This window comes from Muntiacus reevesi, chromosome 17, assembly GCF_963930625.1.
Source record: "Muntiacus reevesi chromosome 17, mMunRee1.1, whole genome shotgun sequence".
Lineage (NCBI taxonomy): Eukaryota > Metazoa > Chordata > Mammalia > Artiodactyla > Cervidae > Muntiacus > Muntiacus reevesi.
The window spans coordinates 43,367,896-43,387,383 of record NC_089265.1 but is presented as its reverse complement, the minus strand read 5'-3'; the positions used below and the strand labels follow the sequence as shown (position 1 = coordinate 43,387,383).

Here is a 19,488-nt window from a genome sequence, read left to right as displayed (position 1 = left end):
ACAGGTTAGCATCAAACCCACGTTTCAGCATGACAAGAAAATTGTTCTTTTCCTCCCTAAATGGGTAGAAAGAAGGAGCTCTGTTCACATTCTCTACAAAAAACCCAAAGTACCAGACTTCAACAGAAATTTCCTTCCCTGATATAAAGACTGATAGCATTTATGCACATACTTCTTCACAGTTCATACAAAATTAAGAGAAAAAGTAAGGATTTTATAGAATTCTTAATTTCTTTCTGACAGATATGTAGAAATAATATTTTCCAGAAATAATTTTCCTTTGTTGATCATTCTCTATGTCAGAAGCACAGCCACTGTCTATTTATAATTGACTTTAGTAGTAGAAGCTTATCTGCTGGAAGAGAATCATTATTCAGTATAAATCACACTGTTCAAACACCAATTCTGTCACTGGTTCTGCTCTTATTTTGGCTTTTGCTGAGTTCTGGTGTCATTTACTCTGTATAAACATCACCTCATTCCAGATTGCCTGGAGGAAATGGAAGATAAAAGGTTCCTGCTCTTTCAAAAATAGCGTGGTCCTGGCAACAAGTAAATGTAAACTTCACTGTTCATATTGCCCACCGAGTCCAGAGGGGATGAGACTGCAGCAGTCTGGGACACACTCACTGTAGCCAAGTATAATCTTACTCTGCATGTTGACATATACTGGCTTAACCTTTCAGGGCCAGAGACAGCACTGTTTTGAATAAGCAGAAAATTATCTCTAGACTCAGTGGTAAAGAATTTGCCTGCAATGCAGGAAATGCAGGAGGCAAGGGTTTGATCCCTGGTCCAGAAAGATCCCCTGAAGGAGGAAATGGCAACCTAATCTAGTAGTCTTACCAGGAAAATGTCATGGACAGAGGAGCCTGACAGGCTAACAGTCCACTGGGTCACAAAAGTGTTGGACACAACTGGGTGACTAAGCACACACAAAGGACCAGAGATAGCACTGTTCTGAATAAGTGGGAAATTATCTCTAGAGAAACACTTGAGTTCTAGGCACGGGAATCTGATGAAACAGAGAGTTGTTTAGGGACAAAGACTCACTATTCTCTCAATTTGTCAATATTCAAAGCAAGAAAACATTCCAGTGGTCTGAGGAGCTGGCCTAGCTAAGTGGATGAAAGACACATGACAACCAAACACTACGAGGGGTCCAAGGCTCCATCTTGGTCTAGGAAAACAAACAGCTCTAGACTTTACTGGGGCAATTGGTGAAATTAGCATATGGACTATAAATTAATTGATAATATTGTATCAGCGTTGAATTTCCAGAATTTTATAATTATTCCATAGCATGTTGGAGAATGTCTCTGGTTTTAGAAAATACCTAATGGAGTATTTAATGGTAAAAGGACATAATATCTATAGCCTATTTTTAAAATGTTGATAAAGCAAATGTAGATTTGGCAAAATCTACATTTGTAGATCTGGGTGAAGAGTATATGGGAGTTCCTTACCATAATCTTGGAAATTGTGCCAGAGTTTAAAATGATACACAAGTAAAGAGTTTTAAAAATGCTAAATTAAAAAGAAAAGTAAGTGACTAACACCACAATACAAAAAAAAAACAATAGGAAGAAAATGTTCTTACATAACTGGAATCTGAGTATATCTAAGACAATATACCTTCTCAACTATACAAGGAGAGGCCCCTGAAGAGCTAGCCAGAAGGAAAGGAAGAGAATTTTCAGCACTCTAAGACTGGTGGTAACCCACTGCTCTGCCTGACTCTGTCAGCATCAAGTTGAATCTTGAAGCTGTGAAGATAAAGTCATGAAGATATACATTTGAAAATGATTATGATAACATACAAGCAAGGATCCTTTGACATCCCCCCACAGAAATTTGAGCCCTTGGGAAACCCCATAATGGTCTTCAGTCTTAGTCACCCCTCTGCCACCTGGTAATGAAAAAGCAGATGGAAATTCAGACCTACAGATAGCCATTCAGCTCAGAAAATAGGGCAGCACTCCCAAAAGCCATGGATAAAGAGAGAAGAAGGTCAGTGACATTACTCATCAGGAATGTATGCCAAGGAATATCTACCTGGGTATCCAAAAGAGATCCATAACCCATTTTCTAGGTGTGTGGGAGGAGGTGAGAGGTGATAGTAAAACTTGTAAGTAAGCAAGACTCTGTTGTCTCCATAGTGACAAACTGAGTCAAACAGAGAAGATTTTTCTGAGGACACAGTTATATTCTTTTGCTAAACACTTAGTCCTAGCAGTGGATTTGTTGGGGGTCCTGAGACAGTCTGATAAAAAGAAAACCTCAAAAGCACAACTCAAAACCTAAATCTTTTTCAACTAGAATGCTTATTCTAGCATGAGACACTATCTAATTCCTGAAGATGGGGGCCAGAGGGCTTATGTATGACCTAAAGTGAGATCCCCAAAGACTTGGGGTGAATGAAAAGCCTTTGCTTCAGGCTTGTTTCAGAAGAATGTGTCAAGTGGTGATTGGATTTGAGGAGTGTTAATAACATATTTGAAGCATAGGAAGGAATCAGAGGAACCTGGAAGCTCCTGAGCATCAGTTGATCACCCTGTCCCATCAAAAAAAAAAGTTCTCTTTGAGCATCACAATGTACCATTTAGTTAATTACTTGATTTCCAATGTTTGAACTTTTTAGAATCAGGAGGTTCTGAAGATAAACTAATCTGATAGAGGGTATTGCTGTTTGAGAAGAATGGTTGGGAATATTTCTCATCTTTTCCTCTGCTTCATGGAGTTCAGAGATGAACTCAGTGTCCATCCTTGAGATCTAAGAGGATTATCAGCCCCTGTAGTGCTAGAGAGACTTTGGGTGTGGTGCTCTTTAGACTGTTAGACTTGCGCAGTAGCTCTTATTTTAGCACAGGCCAGCCTGAAAGCAGGCTGCGACAGCTCAAAGCTGGCAAAAGACTACAGCGAGTGGGACCTAGCCCCAGACTGAGGAATCATGATGGAGCAGGGCTGGGCCGCTGACCAGGCTGTGGAGATGCTTGAAGTCCTCTGAATTAAGGAAGTCTGTCATTCCTGCAGCTGTAGCCTAGGCAACAACTGGAGCCGTGTTTCCAAACCAGACAAGAGGTCTAGGCGGTGTGTTGTTGGTGAATGGTCAATTTGGGGACTTAGGCCCACACAGACATCCTTTTAGAGGTATATCTGTGAGTGTCAGTATCCTCCCAGAGCCTGGCCTGGGTGTGGGGTGAATCCAAGGTCAGAGAGGAAGCTAGGTCTGCAGATGGCAGAGACTGGAGGTCTCTGTCTGGCAGTTGGGCATTAAGGCATTACTTCTAGAAGTGAGAAGTGAGTGGAATCACCTGTTAGGTATTCAAGGATTTACAGATTAAAAGGAGAGCTTATTCCTATGGTCTAGGTTCTGGGTCAAATGTGGTAGATGGGGAGTTTTCAGATGGGAGAGGCCTGGAAAGGGAGGGGCTGTAACTCAAGCTGGGAGGGATGGGATAAGGTCTCACTGTCCTCTATAAGCATCCTGGGGAAATATCTGGAGGGATGACAAGCAGCTGGTGCTTAATACCTGTGACTCTGAGATAGGTCTCAGGTCTGGGAAACTGGATTAATCTAAGAGCAACCAGATGGTGGGAAAAAGATGCTTCATATGTTGAAGTAATTCCTGTCTCAATCTACTAGAGAGATGAGGGAAGAAAATGTCAGATCCAGCTGGGAAAAACAGAGACAATAGTGTGGAGGTAACCAAGATAAAGAAAAAAATGTTGGTACCTACTGTGAAACAGAAGGACATAAACTATTTGTGAAATGTAAAAGGAAGTATGAAAGCTAGAGGGCTCAGCTTCTAAGACTCAGAATCTGGCCCACAGGTGCTTAATGAAGGGCATAAAGCAGACTCCCGCTTACACATTCTTCAAGGCAGTACCCTTGGCTGGTTCTCTTTAGTTTCAATCTGACTCCCTGTTCTCTAGGGAATGAATGGGGGTATTTTGAAAATTAAGTAAATAATATTAGGTCTCATGACCAAGCATTTTCTGTGTGCCATACTCTTCTAAGGCTATCACAGACATTATTAAGTCATCGATCTTCCTGACAATTCTATGAATCAGATTCTTCCATCCTTGTCCCATAAACATGAAAACAGTCTCAGAGACGTTAGGTAACAAGCTGAAGGTCACACAGCTTGTAAATGGCAGAGTAGGGATGTGAGTCCAAAGTCCTGGTTCTTAAGCACAATACTTTGATCATGCAGTTAAGCCATTTAAAGCAAAGCTGGTGTACTAGGAAATTCTGAAGGCCAGTAAGGAACCTTGGTTAACTATAAAAATGTGAATCCCTCCCTCCCTATGGAGGAAGGGTCTTTATCTGGGCTGGATTTCACCAAGGAAGGGGTCACCATCTCTCTTAACAAATGGTCCTTATTGTGCTGGAAACTTTCTTTTCATCAATCAGTAGAAAAGAGTTCACATATACTCTGTATCTTTTTTAATGGGAAAATGTTTCTAAATGTTACTTCTATGGTGGTTCACTAGATTCTATCACCTTCCAGCTGCCTTCATTCCACCTGCTATCCAGTGTAGATGTTAAATAAATACCTCTTCTTCTATATGCATAACTTGGAAATATTTTTAAAAGCTCAATGTAAATGTCCAGTGACTGAGAAATGTCTAAAAATAATGCTAAAGAGGTTGTAAAACTATTATTAACATCACTGAAACATTAACTGATGGAGTTAGGGAGCAATCATATTTAGAGAAGTAAAGTCACTTTGCTTTCTGTGTTCTGTCAAATTTAGAGACTCTTAATTTTTGGTTACTGTTAGGATTAAATCATTTTAATTAGAGCATATAAATATGTAAATCAAGTCTGTTCTATCTGTTTCACTAGTTTTGGGTTTTTTTCAAATTAGAATTAGTGAAAACTAATATTTGATTTCAGCTAATTAGTAAGTTTCTCTGTAATTTGGAGGTAAAAATTTAGCTCGAGTGGAAAATATTCTAAGCTCCTTTGCTTATAGAATATATTTGAAACTGGGGGCACTCTCCATCCCCATTCTGATGTCTATGTCAGAAGCTTTCTCTGTCCCTTTTTATCCTTTAATAAAACTCTGCTTCACAAAAGCTCTTGAGTGATCAAGCCTGGTCCCTGGTCCTGAAGATAAATCTTCTTTGGAGATCAAGAATCCGATACCGTTCACCATAAGCTATCATCTTGGGGGCTTGTCTGAGATCTTTAGGACAAGCTTTCAGCTTTTCAACCTCCTCATCAATTGAAGGCTTCCCATGGTGGGATTCTCTGCTTCAAGGAAAGGACTTTCTTCAACTCTGCAAATACCTTCACCAACAGCAATCGTATGTGACACCTCTTCTTGATCTGATGACATCTAACAATCCTAAGATGGACTGATGTAACTATGGACATAACATGAATTTGTGACTGTTTTGCCCCATAAAATCCAGAGGAAGTGATGGTATGCAACTTTTGAAGCTGTGTCATGAAAGGTGTTACAGCTTCCTCCTGGTTCTCTCGGAACATGGCTTCGCCAGAAGTCAGCCACCAGTGAAGTAGTCTGACAACCCCGAGATCACCTTCCTGGAGAGACCATGTGTAAGTGGTTCAGGAGGCAGACCTAACTGAGCTCCCAGACAGCTGCCAGCAGCAACTGCCAGTCACGTTTATGAGTCGGCACCAAAACACTCTTTTCATGGTTTTTTAATCTTTTCTGAAGAAAAGCCCTTTTGATTAAGAAGGAAAAAGAATGTTTTATGGAAAGCTGTGAGGATGTAATAGAAGAGGTCGAGAAGGCTGAACAGGAAAGAGGCTGGCAGGAAGGAGGCTGAACAGGAAGGAGGCTGGCAATTCCAGAATGCCTTGGTAGAAAAACTGCTCAACTATCTCCCCCTAAGGTTTCTTCCATCTCTGGGTCACTCCAGACAAGATTAAAAGTCCTGAAGAGAGTTTGGTTGGCCCCAGCTTGAGGCATCTGACAGTTCTTTGGTTGATCCAATGTGATCAGATTTGCAAAGATGTAAAATTTACCAAGACTCGTGGTTGGTGTAGGTGTGTAGAAACAGGCTTTCTCACATGTGACTTTCAAGTAAGCTGCCTTGGCTTTTTCTGGAGGTTGATAGTACCCTAAGATATATATATGTATACACACACACACACACACATATATTCTTAAGGACATATTCTTCAGATATATATATATGTATATATACACACACACACATATATTCTTAAGGACATATTCTTCAATCAAGATATTTTACAATGTAGAATTTTTCTAAGAGAAAAAAAAATTAGTTAATTGAGTGATGATATAGATAATTGGTTATTTTATTATTGCTTGGAATAGCAACATTTGTTATTGTTGTTCAGTTGCTAAGCTAAGTCATGGCCGACTCTTTGCAACCCATAGACTGCAGCATGCCAGGTTACTCTGTCCCCAACTATCTCCTGGAGTTTGTTCAAATTCATGTTCATTGAGTCAGTAATTCGATCGAACCATATCATCCTCTGTCATCCCCTTCTCCTCCTGCCTCCAATCTTTCCCAGCATCAGGGTCTTTTCCAATGAGTCTACTCTTCACATCAAGTGGCCCAAGTTTTGGAGCTTCAGCTTCAGCATCAGTCCTTCTAGTGAATATTCAGGGTTGATTTCCTTTAGGATTGACTATTTTGATCTCCTTGCAGCCCAAGGGACTCTCAAGAGTCTCCTCCAGCACCACAATTCAACAGCATCAAGTCTTTGGCTCTCAGCCTTCTTTATGGTCCAACTCATATCCATATACGAGTACTGAAAAAAAACATAGTTGGACTACACAGACCTTTGCCAGCAAAGAGATATCTCTGCTTTTTAATATGCTGTCTGGGTTTGTCATTGCTTTTCTTCTGAGGAGCAAGCATCTTTTAATTTCATGGCTGCAATCATTGTCCGCAGTGATTTTGGAGCCCAAGAAAACAAAATCTGTCTCTGCTTCCACTTTTTCCCCTCTGTTTCCCTGAAATGATGGGACTGGTTGCCATGATCTTAGCTTTTTTAATGTTGAGTTTCAACCTAGCTTTTTCACTCTCTTCTTTTACTCACATCAAGAGGTTCTTTAGTTCCTCTTCAATTTCTGCCATTAGAGTGGTATCATCTGCATATCTGAAGTTGCAAAATTGGAATGTCCTAATTGTCCAACAGTAGGAAACTGTTTAAATAAATGATGATAAAGCCATATGCTAGAGTGCTTTATAGCCATTAGAAATTACAATGTAGTCCCATATTTGTTTACATAGATACAAGTCCATTATGTACTGTTCAATGAAAAAAAGCAAGTTATATATAGTATGTACAGTATGACTTTATTTTTGTAAAAATAAATACATACATACATGCACATTAAAAAAAGAATATATTCAAAACTATATTAAATTAGAGACCAACTCTATCTTAAGCGAAAGTTACATTACCAAAATCAAGTTCAAAAATTTACTTCCCACACTCCAAAACCCAGAACAAAGGCTTCTTAATAAGATGGATGACCACTGTGTCTCCCTGGGGCCTCTCAAGGAAACAAATTCATTAAAAGGTAAGGTCAACTGCATTTATTTATGCATGCATGCATGCTAAGTCACTTCAGTTGTGTCCAACTCTTTGCGACTCTATGGACTATAGTCTACCAGTCCTCTGTCCATGGGATTCTCCAGGCAAGAATACTGGAGTGAGTTGCCATGCCCTCCTCCAAGGATTCTTCCTGACTCAGGGATCAAACCCATGTCTCTTATGTCTCCTGGATTGGCAGGAAGGCATTTATCTGCGTTATCAATTATAGTGTCACCCTTCTAATTCTAAAACATTTGTTTTCTAATTCACTTTGAACTGATTTGCTTACCTATTTTCCCAGGAAGTAAAAATGCCCTTTCTTTACAAACACAAAGTTTATGGAAATTGCAAAATTGGTCATGATAAAATTATGTGAGCATTCACTTAGAAAGAGAAATTGAATACATACTCTGAAGTCAAAACCATCATACAGAATGTATACCAAATACTAACATCTTTAAACAGGAGGACATTTAAAAATTAGATTCATAAAATTAGAAAGAGTTCTTATAATTCTACTCAGTAGATTTTGAGAGTTTTTTTCTGTCTACTCTATATACATGTCTATGGACCCAAGATTTCCTTTAAAGAGAAAAATGGAGTGGGGGGTGGTATTTAATTTTAATTTCCTAGTATGTAGAGAAGATAACATCTCCTTAACTCAGGAAAACTGACCTCTGGTGCCAGGAAAATCAGTTTCATTCTGTGAGAGGAAAAAAAGAGTAAAATAACAGAGAAATGACTATATGGTTAAATAATTTTTTAAGGATGAGATAAAAGAGGAAAAGAAGAGGAAATTAGAAGGAATTAAAGCAAGTCCTGACCATAGGCATCTGTTGACAAAAGAAGATCCAAAATGGAAGGAAGAAGAAAAAGAGAATGCTTGCCTGTCTGATTTTGGCAGTGAACAGGAGAGAAAGAAATATCATCCAGGGCCACGTATCCTCCTTTGGGACCATTGAAGGCAACTTCAAAAATAATCTGCAGAGGAGAAAGACATGTTACATGTTTACATATTTTCTTTTAGGCTTAAATGCTTGTACTGTGACTTAAAATGGTGTGTTGGTCGAGCCAGGTATATAGGTATCTGAGCAGCTCCCTCCTTAACTCACAGTTTCTTCGGGGGAGAGTGACTACTAAACCCTAAGTTGCATTTTATTGGTGGACTTTTCCCCCTCCCTTGCATGTCCAAGTACCTATATCACTTGCTGATAGGACTGCAGACTCAATAATCTGTTTTACGAACTTCAATTAAAGAGGCAACATGCTACTTGCAGAAGGCAATCTTGCCCTTCACAGAGCCCTAAGCCCTTCCCAGGACATAAAATTCTATGTCCATCTGGACAAAGATGCAGCAATCAGAGATGACTACCTCATGCCTAAGGCAGAATCAGGCCCAGAACTCCCGTGTACAAATGTTAGGTTTTCGGCATACCCTGGCATGCTCAAATAGAGAGAACATGGGATTATTAATGAGTTCAGGCCCATTTAGTTATACTGTCTTCTCTGCCACCAAGTTTAACTTTGAGTTCAATGGATGACTTTCTGTTTGTGACTCTCTGCTTCCCATGGGGATCAAGTATGGGGAGCACAACACTCACCTGTATTGGGAAAACCACTGACGTGTGCAGACCACTCTGCTGGACTGATAACATAAGATTGATAACCCCTGTTGAGCAGGGGTGGACATCCAAGTGCCCACCCAGGCCAGGCACATAATGTAAACGCATGATATGGGTTTCATCTGATGCAGCAGGAAATGGTGTGACTTGGGGAGCAAGGCTCTTCTACCGGGGGCAGATGCTACTTAGCTTCGTCAGCTGCTGGCAGGTGCGAATTCAGGCCTAACATGCCTGGACTCACCAAATTGTCAAGAGGACTTGACCGCTAGATTTTTATTTGAAATCTTCAGATTTTTCAATGCTAACAATTCATTCAAAAACTAAAACAAATGTGTGTACAAAATGAAAACAAATACCACTATAGCAACTAGACAAATCCCTATAGGCTAGATCTAACCCATAGGCCTCTAGTCTTCACCCTCTGCTAAGGAGAATGGTGTCTTAGAGGCAGACAGACCAGAGTTCAAATCCTGTTGCTGTCACTTTATTAACTAGGTGATCTTGGGGACATAGCTAACCCTTTCAGAACAACACTTTTCTTGTTATAAAATAACCATTTTAACATCTTCCTTGTAGGACTGTAGATATGATTAAATGAGATACTGTATATATAGAGCCTATAGAGTCAGGTGCATAACAAGCCCTGAACTAAATCCATGCCTTTTTCTCCAGGGTGACCCCCTCCTGAACTGATATTCATGTTTGAGTCTAGTTGGCCACTAATTAACTCTAATTTGTCCCTTTTCTCCTCTAGTTCTCAATTTCTTAATTTTTGAGAAAAAGTTTGGATAAGATTGTCTCTTTCAGCTTGACAACAATGGTCCTTAGACACGTGGCCTCCCCAAAATCTAAGACAACCCTGGAAGTTTGTCTCTGGCAATGGAGGAAGGGCTGAGAACCAAGGGGACAGATTTGGGTGAATGAGGAGGAGCAAATTCAGTTTACAAGCTCAACATAGGCCTATGACATTTCATTTTCAAGGTGATAAAGCCAACAACAGATTGATCTTATTGACTGATCTAAATATCCTTACTGGATAAGGATTTTTCCAATCATAATTTGCAAATCACAGCCTTTGTGTCATTGTGTTCTCTCTTGTTCAGATATTTGTCTTCCTTTAAAAAATTCATTTGAGAATACGGGGACATTAAATTCACTGACTTCCACAGGGTAGGTTTCTTTTCTCAGGAATTATCAGGAGCCAATAATCCTGATGTAATGAGTACCAACTGCCAGGGCAAAATCATGCGTGTGTGACTCAAAAGGATATGTACTTAAGTTTAGTAGTAAACTTAAGCAGTAAACAGAAATGGTAACTTTTCAAGCATTGATTAAAAAGAAAATTCAGCAAAGTCTCACTCGTATAAATGTTGCCCCAGGAGTTTACGGTTGGATGAAAGGAATTTGCGAGGACAATGCCTTCACTGTGCATGTGACTTGTGACTTTAATAGAAGGGAAACTTTCTCAAGCAGCATGTGCATTTCTTTTTCTCCTTGTAACCCAAACTCTCAGAAAATTTTCCACTGGGCTGCAAGAGCAAATCAAGGCCTGGTTAGACTTTGGAATAGGAAATAGCACACATACTCCAGAAGTCCCCTCTCTGGGGCTGTCTGGGGTAGGGGGAATTGGAAGAGGGAAAGGGAGTGGCAGGCACACAATCCATGGACAGAACACTTCCGAAACCGAGACCCCACCCCAACACTCACTGAAACGCCACATCAGGTGAGCAGATGGCACTACTGAAAAGCATCCAGAGGATCGTCGGCTTCTTTTGCACTCTAAACAGAACTAGGGAAGATACTGCAAAAAGTGCAAAGTGAAAGCAGGGGATGTTCACAACCTGTGGGAACTAAGACTCTCTTTAGAGCCCCTGATCTGCAACCACGGTGCTGCATCCCTGGATTCTAGAGGTCCCAGGGGTCACTGGACAGAGCTCCCCTCTTCCTTCAAATTCAAGTCAGATTTAGTGCAGGAAATTTTCTTAGCACCCTGGCACTCACCAGTGGTGTGACCTAGAACAAAACAGCAAACGTCTTGCACTTTCCGTTTCCTCCTCTTTCATCTGGAATATGGGGATAATTTTATCCGCTTTGTTGGATTGTTGTCAGCACTGAAATGCGTGTGTGTGTGTGCGCTCAGTTGTTTATGACAACCCCATGGACTGTAGTCCGCCAAGCTCCTCTGTCCATGGGATTTCCCCGGCAAGAACAGTGGAGTGGGTTGCCATTTCCTTCTCCAGGGGGTCTTCCCAAGCCAGGGACTGAACCCGGGTCTCTTGCTTCTCCTGCACTCGCAGGCAGAGCCTTTCCTGTTATGTCACCTGGGAAGCCCAGAATACATGTATAGATATGTATTAATATATGTGCTTACAAAAAGGTCTTCAAGGATGAATACCAAGATGTTAGTTCTTTTCTTTGCAGGACTGGTGTAGGGTGTTTTAGTTTGTTTTGCTTCTCTGAATTTTCTAATTCTTCTGCACTGGACATTTACCACTCATGTAAATGAACAGTTTTAAACCATAAAAAGTTAAAGAAAACTTTAGAGGCCCCAAGGCTTGTTTCAAATTAGGGCCAAAATCATATTTATTTTTGACTTTTATGACATTATTTATACTGTAAAGGAGAAAAGAAGAAATAAGTATTTTTTTTTTTTTTTTCTAAATTTAGAAAGAGTGTTCCCTCAGGTAAGGGGTACCTTCACAGTTGCTGTCAGGAGCTGAAGTTTCAGAGTGAGATTCTTGTAGAAGGAGTTTCACTAATCACATCTGAACTCACACGACCACAGTGCAGGTTCAGAGGGAGAGTGTGGCCAAGAAATCTAGTTGGTTGACTGGCTTTCCCATATTTGTCTTTATTAAGAAATACTTGTCTAGGGAGAAGGCGAGGGTGGGATGTTTCGAGAGAGCAGCATCGAAGCATGTATATTATCAAGGGTGAAACAGATCACCAGCCCAGGTGGGATGCATGAGACAAGTGCTCGGGGCTGGTGCACTGGGAGGACCCAGAGGGAACGGGTGGGGAGGGAGGCGGGAGGGGGGATCAGGATGGGGAACACATGTAAATCCATGGCTGATTCATGTCAATGTATGGCAAAAACCACTACAGTATTGTAAAGTAATTAGCCTCCAACTAATAAAAATAAATGAAAAAAAAAGAAAAAAAGAAATACTCGTCTAGAAAATGAAGTGATAGAGGAGGAAGGCAGAGGGAATACAGAGGAAGGGAGAAAAGTGAGAAGGCCAAGGAAGGGAAAAGGGAGATTAGGACTGAGACACAGAGGCAAAGGAGGAATGAGTATGAGACTGCAGTATCTCCTGAACTCCACGTCTGGGTGTGGGTGGCATCTCTGCAGAGTGGCCAGGCAAACCTACCTGCATGGGGTACGGGGCACTGAACTCCACCTCAGCAAGGCTCCAGCCAGCAGCCCCTGGATCGCCCACCTTCCAGATCTCCTCATACAGGCCGGCTGCATCCCTCGTGTACACAGAGAAGATGTTGTCATTCCCCTGTTGGAGTTGGTAATAAAATGACAGGCAGCCAGACATGGGGGCCGTAGTCATCGGGGAGATGAGCTGGGCCACCTCCTGGAAGTGCTTGACGTACATGGAGTCCACGTACATGTAATGGCCTGAAATCACACAGAGAAGAAAACCTAAGACCAGCAGACGGATTCTCAGATGCGACTACACAACTTGGGATTTACTTCAAAATAACCTGGTGGGAGTGGAGGAGAGGAAGAGAGTGAGCTCTAGATGAAAGAAGTTTGGCCATAGGTTGATGAAAGTTGCATCTGGGAGATAAATAGTGGAGTTCACTGTGCTCTGCTTAATATAAGGACCACTCTTTCTCTTTCCTTTACCTTTGATTGAAGCAAAACATACATATAGAAAGGTAGGTATGTCATCTGTAAAGTGTTTGAGTGTTTATAAGCTGAACACAGTTGAGGAAAAGAAGCAGAACATGACCCTGAAGGCCCCTCCAACAAGCCTTCTTTGAGTGATGAGGTTTCTAAGAGCATACGGAGTACACCATCTGTTCTCCTCTACATCTTTGCATATGCATGTAATGTCACTGTGTGTTCTTTGAGTGAAACAAAGATTTCGAATTCAAACTAGATGACAGTTTGTATCTCTTTAATAGAACATAGAGGTCAGTCAACACTGTCGACAGGGTCAGGATTTGGGAAGTTGAATTTGGGACCACGCCCCCTTCCCTTGATGGTTGGCAAGGCCTTGGTGGACTCCAGACCCAATATCTGATCTTCATTAGAGGCATTTTGGTAAAATAAAGAAACTGAGAGGTGGAAGTGGGAGAACTTGGATTTGGCATTAAACACGCTGGCTTTGAATCCAGCTCTACATCTTATGCCCTGTGACTTTGAGCAAGTTACTGAATATCTCTGGACAATTTCCTGATCTCTAGAATAAGAATCAAATATTTCTCTCACAGGGTTGATCTGAATGTTAAATGAGATTGTGTATGTGAAGTGGTTAGTGTGTACCTGGCACATTGTAATTGCCTAAGATAGTTATAATGAAGTAAAGGAATGCCATTAATGTTTTTATACCTTGCTCCTCTCATATGGTACTATTAGTATCAGCAATTTTATTTATTAGTCTAAATTTATTTGAGCTGCAGTGACAGAGGAGTGTGAGGCAATGCAGCTATGATAGAATGGCCTTTCTATTTATAAGTTCAGAACAATAATAGCTTAATGTCGTTGCTTTTATTGCCTGGTTTATAATCTTTTCTTTTATTGCCAGCAAAATAGCAGTAAGTATATTAGGAAGAATATATGCATTCACATACTGGACACTTGCTTTGCAGCTAACATACCACCTGGAATGTGGTGGGCCGTCAACAACTGGTGATTCAAAGCAGAAACATGGTCTCAGAACAATCCTCACTGCAATACGGCAGAGGGGAAAGGTGGATAAATCAAAGCTCCTTTCTCCCAGTAGCAAACTGTTCAACCCACTCTGAAAAACTCCCTGGCTTAAATAGAATTGTCTGACTATCTTGCCAAGCCATGCGACTGTGAATAAACAGAAATCGCAAACTCAGATGATCAGAGCAGTCAGCCTGATCAAGTATATGACTGAAGTGGAGTGGGTCAGGGAGAAAATGGAGAGTGACGGATTAGTCGCCAATAGTGGAAATCACATTTCACTAGCAACGGGAAGCAGATATCAAACTTACCCGAAAAAAATCAGAAAATCTGATAGTGCTGGGCCTGTATTCTTGGGCTGTGACAATCAGCTGGGGGTGAGGGGCGCTGGCCCTGTGTGTGGACCCATGCTTCTCCCTGAGAACCCATCCATCTACTTCCTGCCGATGCCCTCACATCAGCCAGGAGCTGCAGGCTTCTCCCGCTGAAACTCAAGATCCAGATTTTTCTGGCAAATATGTTCATTTAAAAATGATACCACCTGTATTATTTTGTTAGGATTATCATAACAGTAACCTAAACTGGATGGCTGAAACTAAAGAAATTTGTCGTTCCACAATTTGGGAGGCTAGAAGTCCAAGGTCAAGGTATGGGAACAATTAGTTCCTTCTGACAGATGGCAGGGAGACCTTGTTCTATGCCTCTCTCCTAGCTTCCATGGCATTGGCAATTTTTGACACTGATTGATAGATCTCTGTCTACATGGTCACGTGGTATTCTCCCTTCTAATGTTGGATCTCTCTGTGGCCAAATTCCCCCTTTTTTTTATAAAGATACCGGTCATACTGGACTTGGGCGGGACCGAGGTTCACCCCACTTTAGTATGACCTCATCTTAACCAACTAATCTTCAATGACCCCATTTCCATTCCCCCATTCTGAAGTTCTGGGGGTTTAGGACTTTAACATATGGATTTTGAGGAAATACAATTCAACCTATAACACCTCCCACCACAATTTTTTAAACTTTGTGAGTGCCAAATAAATGTAACTGCAAGACTGGCAGCAGCTGATGAGCTCCCAGTTGGCTGCCTCTGGGGAGGGATTTTAAAGGAAGCATCAGAATGTTGGACTGAGCAGAATCCAGGAACTTCTGATAAGGAGGCAAGGCCATGAGTGCCCCTTGTAAGGTCAGCGTCCTCTGAAGCACTGCTGGTGGCCAGCCAGACATGAAGAAGGAATTCACTCTACCCAGGGGAAGCACACCTCCAAAACTCCAGGAGACCTCAGGAAATCTAGGAGACCTCACAAATCCACTGGAAGTTCCTTGTTCCGCTTCCAGAGTACATGGTAACTGTGTTTAGAAGCAATGTCTCACACTCCTTCCCATTATGAATGTATCTTCCTCACAGCTGACAGATATCTGACAGTGCTTCTTAAAGGCTACTTACTCACCTCCTGGGTGGACAAAATTTAAATACCTGAATTTGCAGCTAGTGCCTAGTTAACAACCCATGCACAAGACAGGAGGTTAATGAGCCACAGTCCCACTTCTGGTCCCAAACAACAGCAAACGCAACGTGACCTGCCCAAAGTGAGTCAGAGAGGCTGCTGGGAATCCGACCAGGACTGCTGACACCAAGTCTCCCATGGAACCGCTGGACCAGACCACATGCTATTGCCTCCCCACCCTTTCCTCTCTGGCATTCATTTGTTGCCAAAGTTAGGTACTATTTACCGACTATCTGAGTAAGACACTTTCTCACTGGGAAACAGAAGGTAACTCATCAGAAGCTTATCATCTCAGCTGAAGGAGTGTGGATGATTCAGAAATCACCAGGTGTCAGCCGCAGGAAGCTGGGCCACAGGAATGACCACCAGCCCACGCTGAATATGTGTCATCAGGTACAATCTGCTCTGAGGTTGGGAGCAGGTGGCGGTGCAGGCACTCTTTTGTGTACCCTTCCAACGGGAATGAGGAAGGTAGCCTGCAGTGCTTGGAAAGTTACAGCTAGTGTCTTATATTATGAGAACTTTTCTGCCCAGCTCAATGAGGCCAATTCCTCAACTGGTCCAGGGTTCTGGAACCTCCAGAATCTCTAGAAGAAGCCTTTTAGAAAGAAAAATCAGATCCTTTAAGTCCGAGTAGATTAAAGTAGGTATAGATAGATCTTAGGTGGAAAGGATCCTTATAATCAACCAAACCATTGGGGATCCTGTTAAAAGAGCAAAACTCTCTGTGACGCAAGCCAAAGCTCAGGCCCCTCTGGCAAAACGCCTGCGGTAGGAACACATGCACGCTCTCCTCTGAAGAGGGCTTCCCTCCTTTCTTACAGAAGCTCTTTGTCTTAGCTCAGCTTTTCATGTGGAACCAGTGGCTCCCTGGGAGTCAGCCATTTTCCCCTGAATTAGGAAAAGAACTCTGAAGGCAGCTCCTGACCTTCTATTTTCAAACAGCCTGGCTAACCAGCATTCCACAGAGATTGCCCTTGGCTTGGCTGCGATGCCAACGGCATCCTCTGACTCAGCTGTGATTCGGCCCCGTTGGCCACATTTGTGCTCCAGTTGCAATGTCTGCCTCTGTGTCACGGTTGTCTGGACGCGCTGTCTCCTGGGTGTGGGGGAAGACCCAAAGAAAGGCATGCCAGTGGGTCTGCGGCCATTGTGAGGAGGCAGCACCCAAAGGCATCTAGTTACCATGCCTGCTCTCCGGTCTACAGGTCTGGCAGTTACCTGCTGAACCTTTAGTTCTAAGGGTTTAGTAAGTTTTACTATAATAGAGTCTGACTCTACAGTAGAGTCAGTATATGAAGGACTTCTAGTTTCTGCGAAGATCTCAGTGATAAGGACAATGGGGCAGAAGTCCCTCTATTTTCTACAGAGTGGTGCTAAACTATTCCTGTTGTATATGCTACATTGTGGCAGACCTGGAGTCTAAACCTGCTCTACCAGATTAGACCCTTTCACCTCCTTAATAATCCTAACCCTCCGTGCTCACCCGCCTCCGCCGGCCTGTACATATGAGAAGGCCAAGGAGGGATCAGAGAGACGGGAGGCAGTTTCCTTGCAGAGACTTGTTGTGGAGCTGACCTGCCACGTGTTTCCTTGTGATCCCCCAAGGGAATGGGAGGGGCTTGCTTCCCCTTTCTTACCTTTACCCAAGGGAGGGGTTTCAGAGAACCACTTGTAGAGAAGGTGGGGGAGGGAAACTACCATCTAATCTCATCCCACCCATGCTTGCAAGTTCCTGGGTTCTGTGACTGCCTTGGGCCTTGAGAGGAGGGTGGCAGTTACTGGGAGAACTCCAGAGGTAACTGGAGTTTGTGCATTGCAGAGGCTAGGCCTCTGTATCAGCCTTGATGGCATGCAGCATGGGGCTGTAGGGACCTGGGGGCAGAAGGGAGAGAAAGGACTTTTGTTGCCAGTGAGCTGGACTTCCAGAGTTTGATGGGGGAGACATCTGAGTTTTCCCGAAGCCTAGGTGGAAAACTCAGAAGGTAGCTGGGCTAGAGTGCCTTAAGACTCTTCTCAAAAGGACTGCATGCAGGGCGGTGACCCTAACAAAAAGGGGCTGGTGGGGTGTACCTCATAACCATCACTAAGGGGGATTCACAGATGGCCAGTCAGAAAGTACATCATTTTTGTCGCTGGCTGTGAGAGACATAGCCAGCATCCAGCCACCTGCAGCGTGAAGGTCATCGACTCCAGATTAAAGAGCAGGTCACATATGACCTTTCGTCCCCTTCCCTCCCCCATCTTGCCTCCCCCAACCCTGGAGAAGCCAGAAGCAGCATCGTGAGTGGGGAAAGACAAAGAAAAGAGCAAAGGGAAGAAGTATGAAGAAGAAAAGCCCAATCCCTTCTCTACAGCTGCTCTGTGTTCTGGTTGAAGGATGAGAAATTGGAGTTCTGAATCAACTGAACTTAATCCTTAAAAATGAGGCAGTTTGTTAATATCAGAAGGTGCCTGGAAAGCCATGGTGAAGTCACCCAAGGACAGAGAAAGGAGATCCAGCAGAGCTTGCACAAAGGTAATGGTGAGAAAATTAATAAAGCTGCTTCCCTGTTGAGTGCTTTTGCGATGAACCAAATGGATCAGTGCAGAGAGAGAATGAATAAGTGCTATGAAGATGATGCTTGAACTCAATCCAAACTGAAATGAGAAAAGAATGTTGTAAGTTATGGAAAGATGATCCATCCATCTCAGGGTCTTTGATGGAGTGAAACAACTCTGACCTTATTCTACATTTTGAAACTTTGTTCAGCTCCTGTAGCAGCACCAGATGCAGACCTGATTTTTTAAATTTCAGCAAAAGAACAGATTTCCCTTGTTATCTTTCCGGCAATTATCTTCTTTTTGCTAAGACAGGTGGGAAACAGTAATGATCTGAGCTGTCAGTAGCTTATCCCCTGAAGGATTTTGTTTCACTTCATAAAATATTAACAAAGGAAAGAAATGCACATGTGATGAATCCAAATTGAGTAAGAAAAAGCAAGATAATATCCCAGCCCCTCCAGTATACTATCACACTCCTACTGCATTAGTCATTTCCACCATAAGACAAGAATTTGAAGACATAGTGCTCATTTGAAAAATCTGACTCACTGTTTGAGGCTGTTAAAAACACACAGACAAGTGAAGGAAAGCTGACATCCGCAGAGTATTTTTCAGATATCACATTCTCTGTTCTCTTTTCTAAAACACATAGGCCAGAGTCCTCTGGAGAAGACGTCCTTCAGCATCTCTGCAGCTCTGAGGTTTCTGAGCAGGCACAAAGCTTCCCTCACCCCTGCTGTTTGTTTCTCCAGTTTTTACCTGAAAGCAAAAGCATCAGCTGCTTCCAGGACATGAATGAACAGGAGATGAGTTTATATAGAGCCAAATCTGCTGCTGCAGGCAGATAGCTGAACCATTTAATCTTTCCTCTGCCACCCAAATTGATGGAGCTCAGGGAAAATCAATATACCTGGTAGAAGGCAAGTGTAATGAGAAAGGCAGCCTTTCTCTTGTTTAGAGCATTGGAGGCTTTTTTCCCAAGAGTAATCCTGGTCAAACCTTCGAGTCATATGAGCAAAGAGTGTTTCAAATAAAAAATTTTAGAATTTTTAGAACTCATCTTTTTTAGCCCCATCCTATGTAGGGAGAAGTCTCACCTAGGAGTCTAAGTGTGAGGAGTGTGTGTGTGTGTGTGTGTGTGTGTGTGTGTGTGTGTGTGTGTTGGGTGGGAATGAGAAGGCTCTTTGGTTATTCCCTGGGCAATACCTTACATCCTATGTAGGGAGAAGTCTCACCTAGGAGTCTAAGTGTGAGGAGTGTGTGTGTCTGTGTGTGTGTGTCTGTGTGTGTGTCTGTGTGTTGGGTGGGAATGAGAAGGCTCTTTGGTTATTCCCTGGGCAATACCTTACTCCAAAAAGAGAAGCCAAAG

The 19,488-nt window shown here is 42.4% G+C and overlaps 1 protein-coding gene across 2 annotated transcripts in view; it reads right to left on the bottom strand.

Moving 5' to 3' along the window:
• Positions 1 to 19,488, bottom strand: part of MAMDC2 (MAM domain containing 2) — a 154,218-nt gene that overhangs the window by 50,371 nt on the left and 84,359 nt on the right. For both annotated transcript variants that reach the window (XM_065907986.1, XM_065907987.1), the window contains exons 6-7: positions 12,548 to 12,804; positions 8,442 to 8,535 (exon numbers count right to left, since the gene is read on the bottom strand). In XM_065907986.1, the coding sequence (XP_065764058.1) occupies positions 8,442 to 8,535; positions 12,548 to 12,804 (351 nt within the window). The remainder of the gene's footprint in view (positions 1 to 8,441; positions 8,536 to 12,547; positions 12,805 to 19,488) is intronic.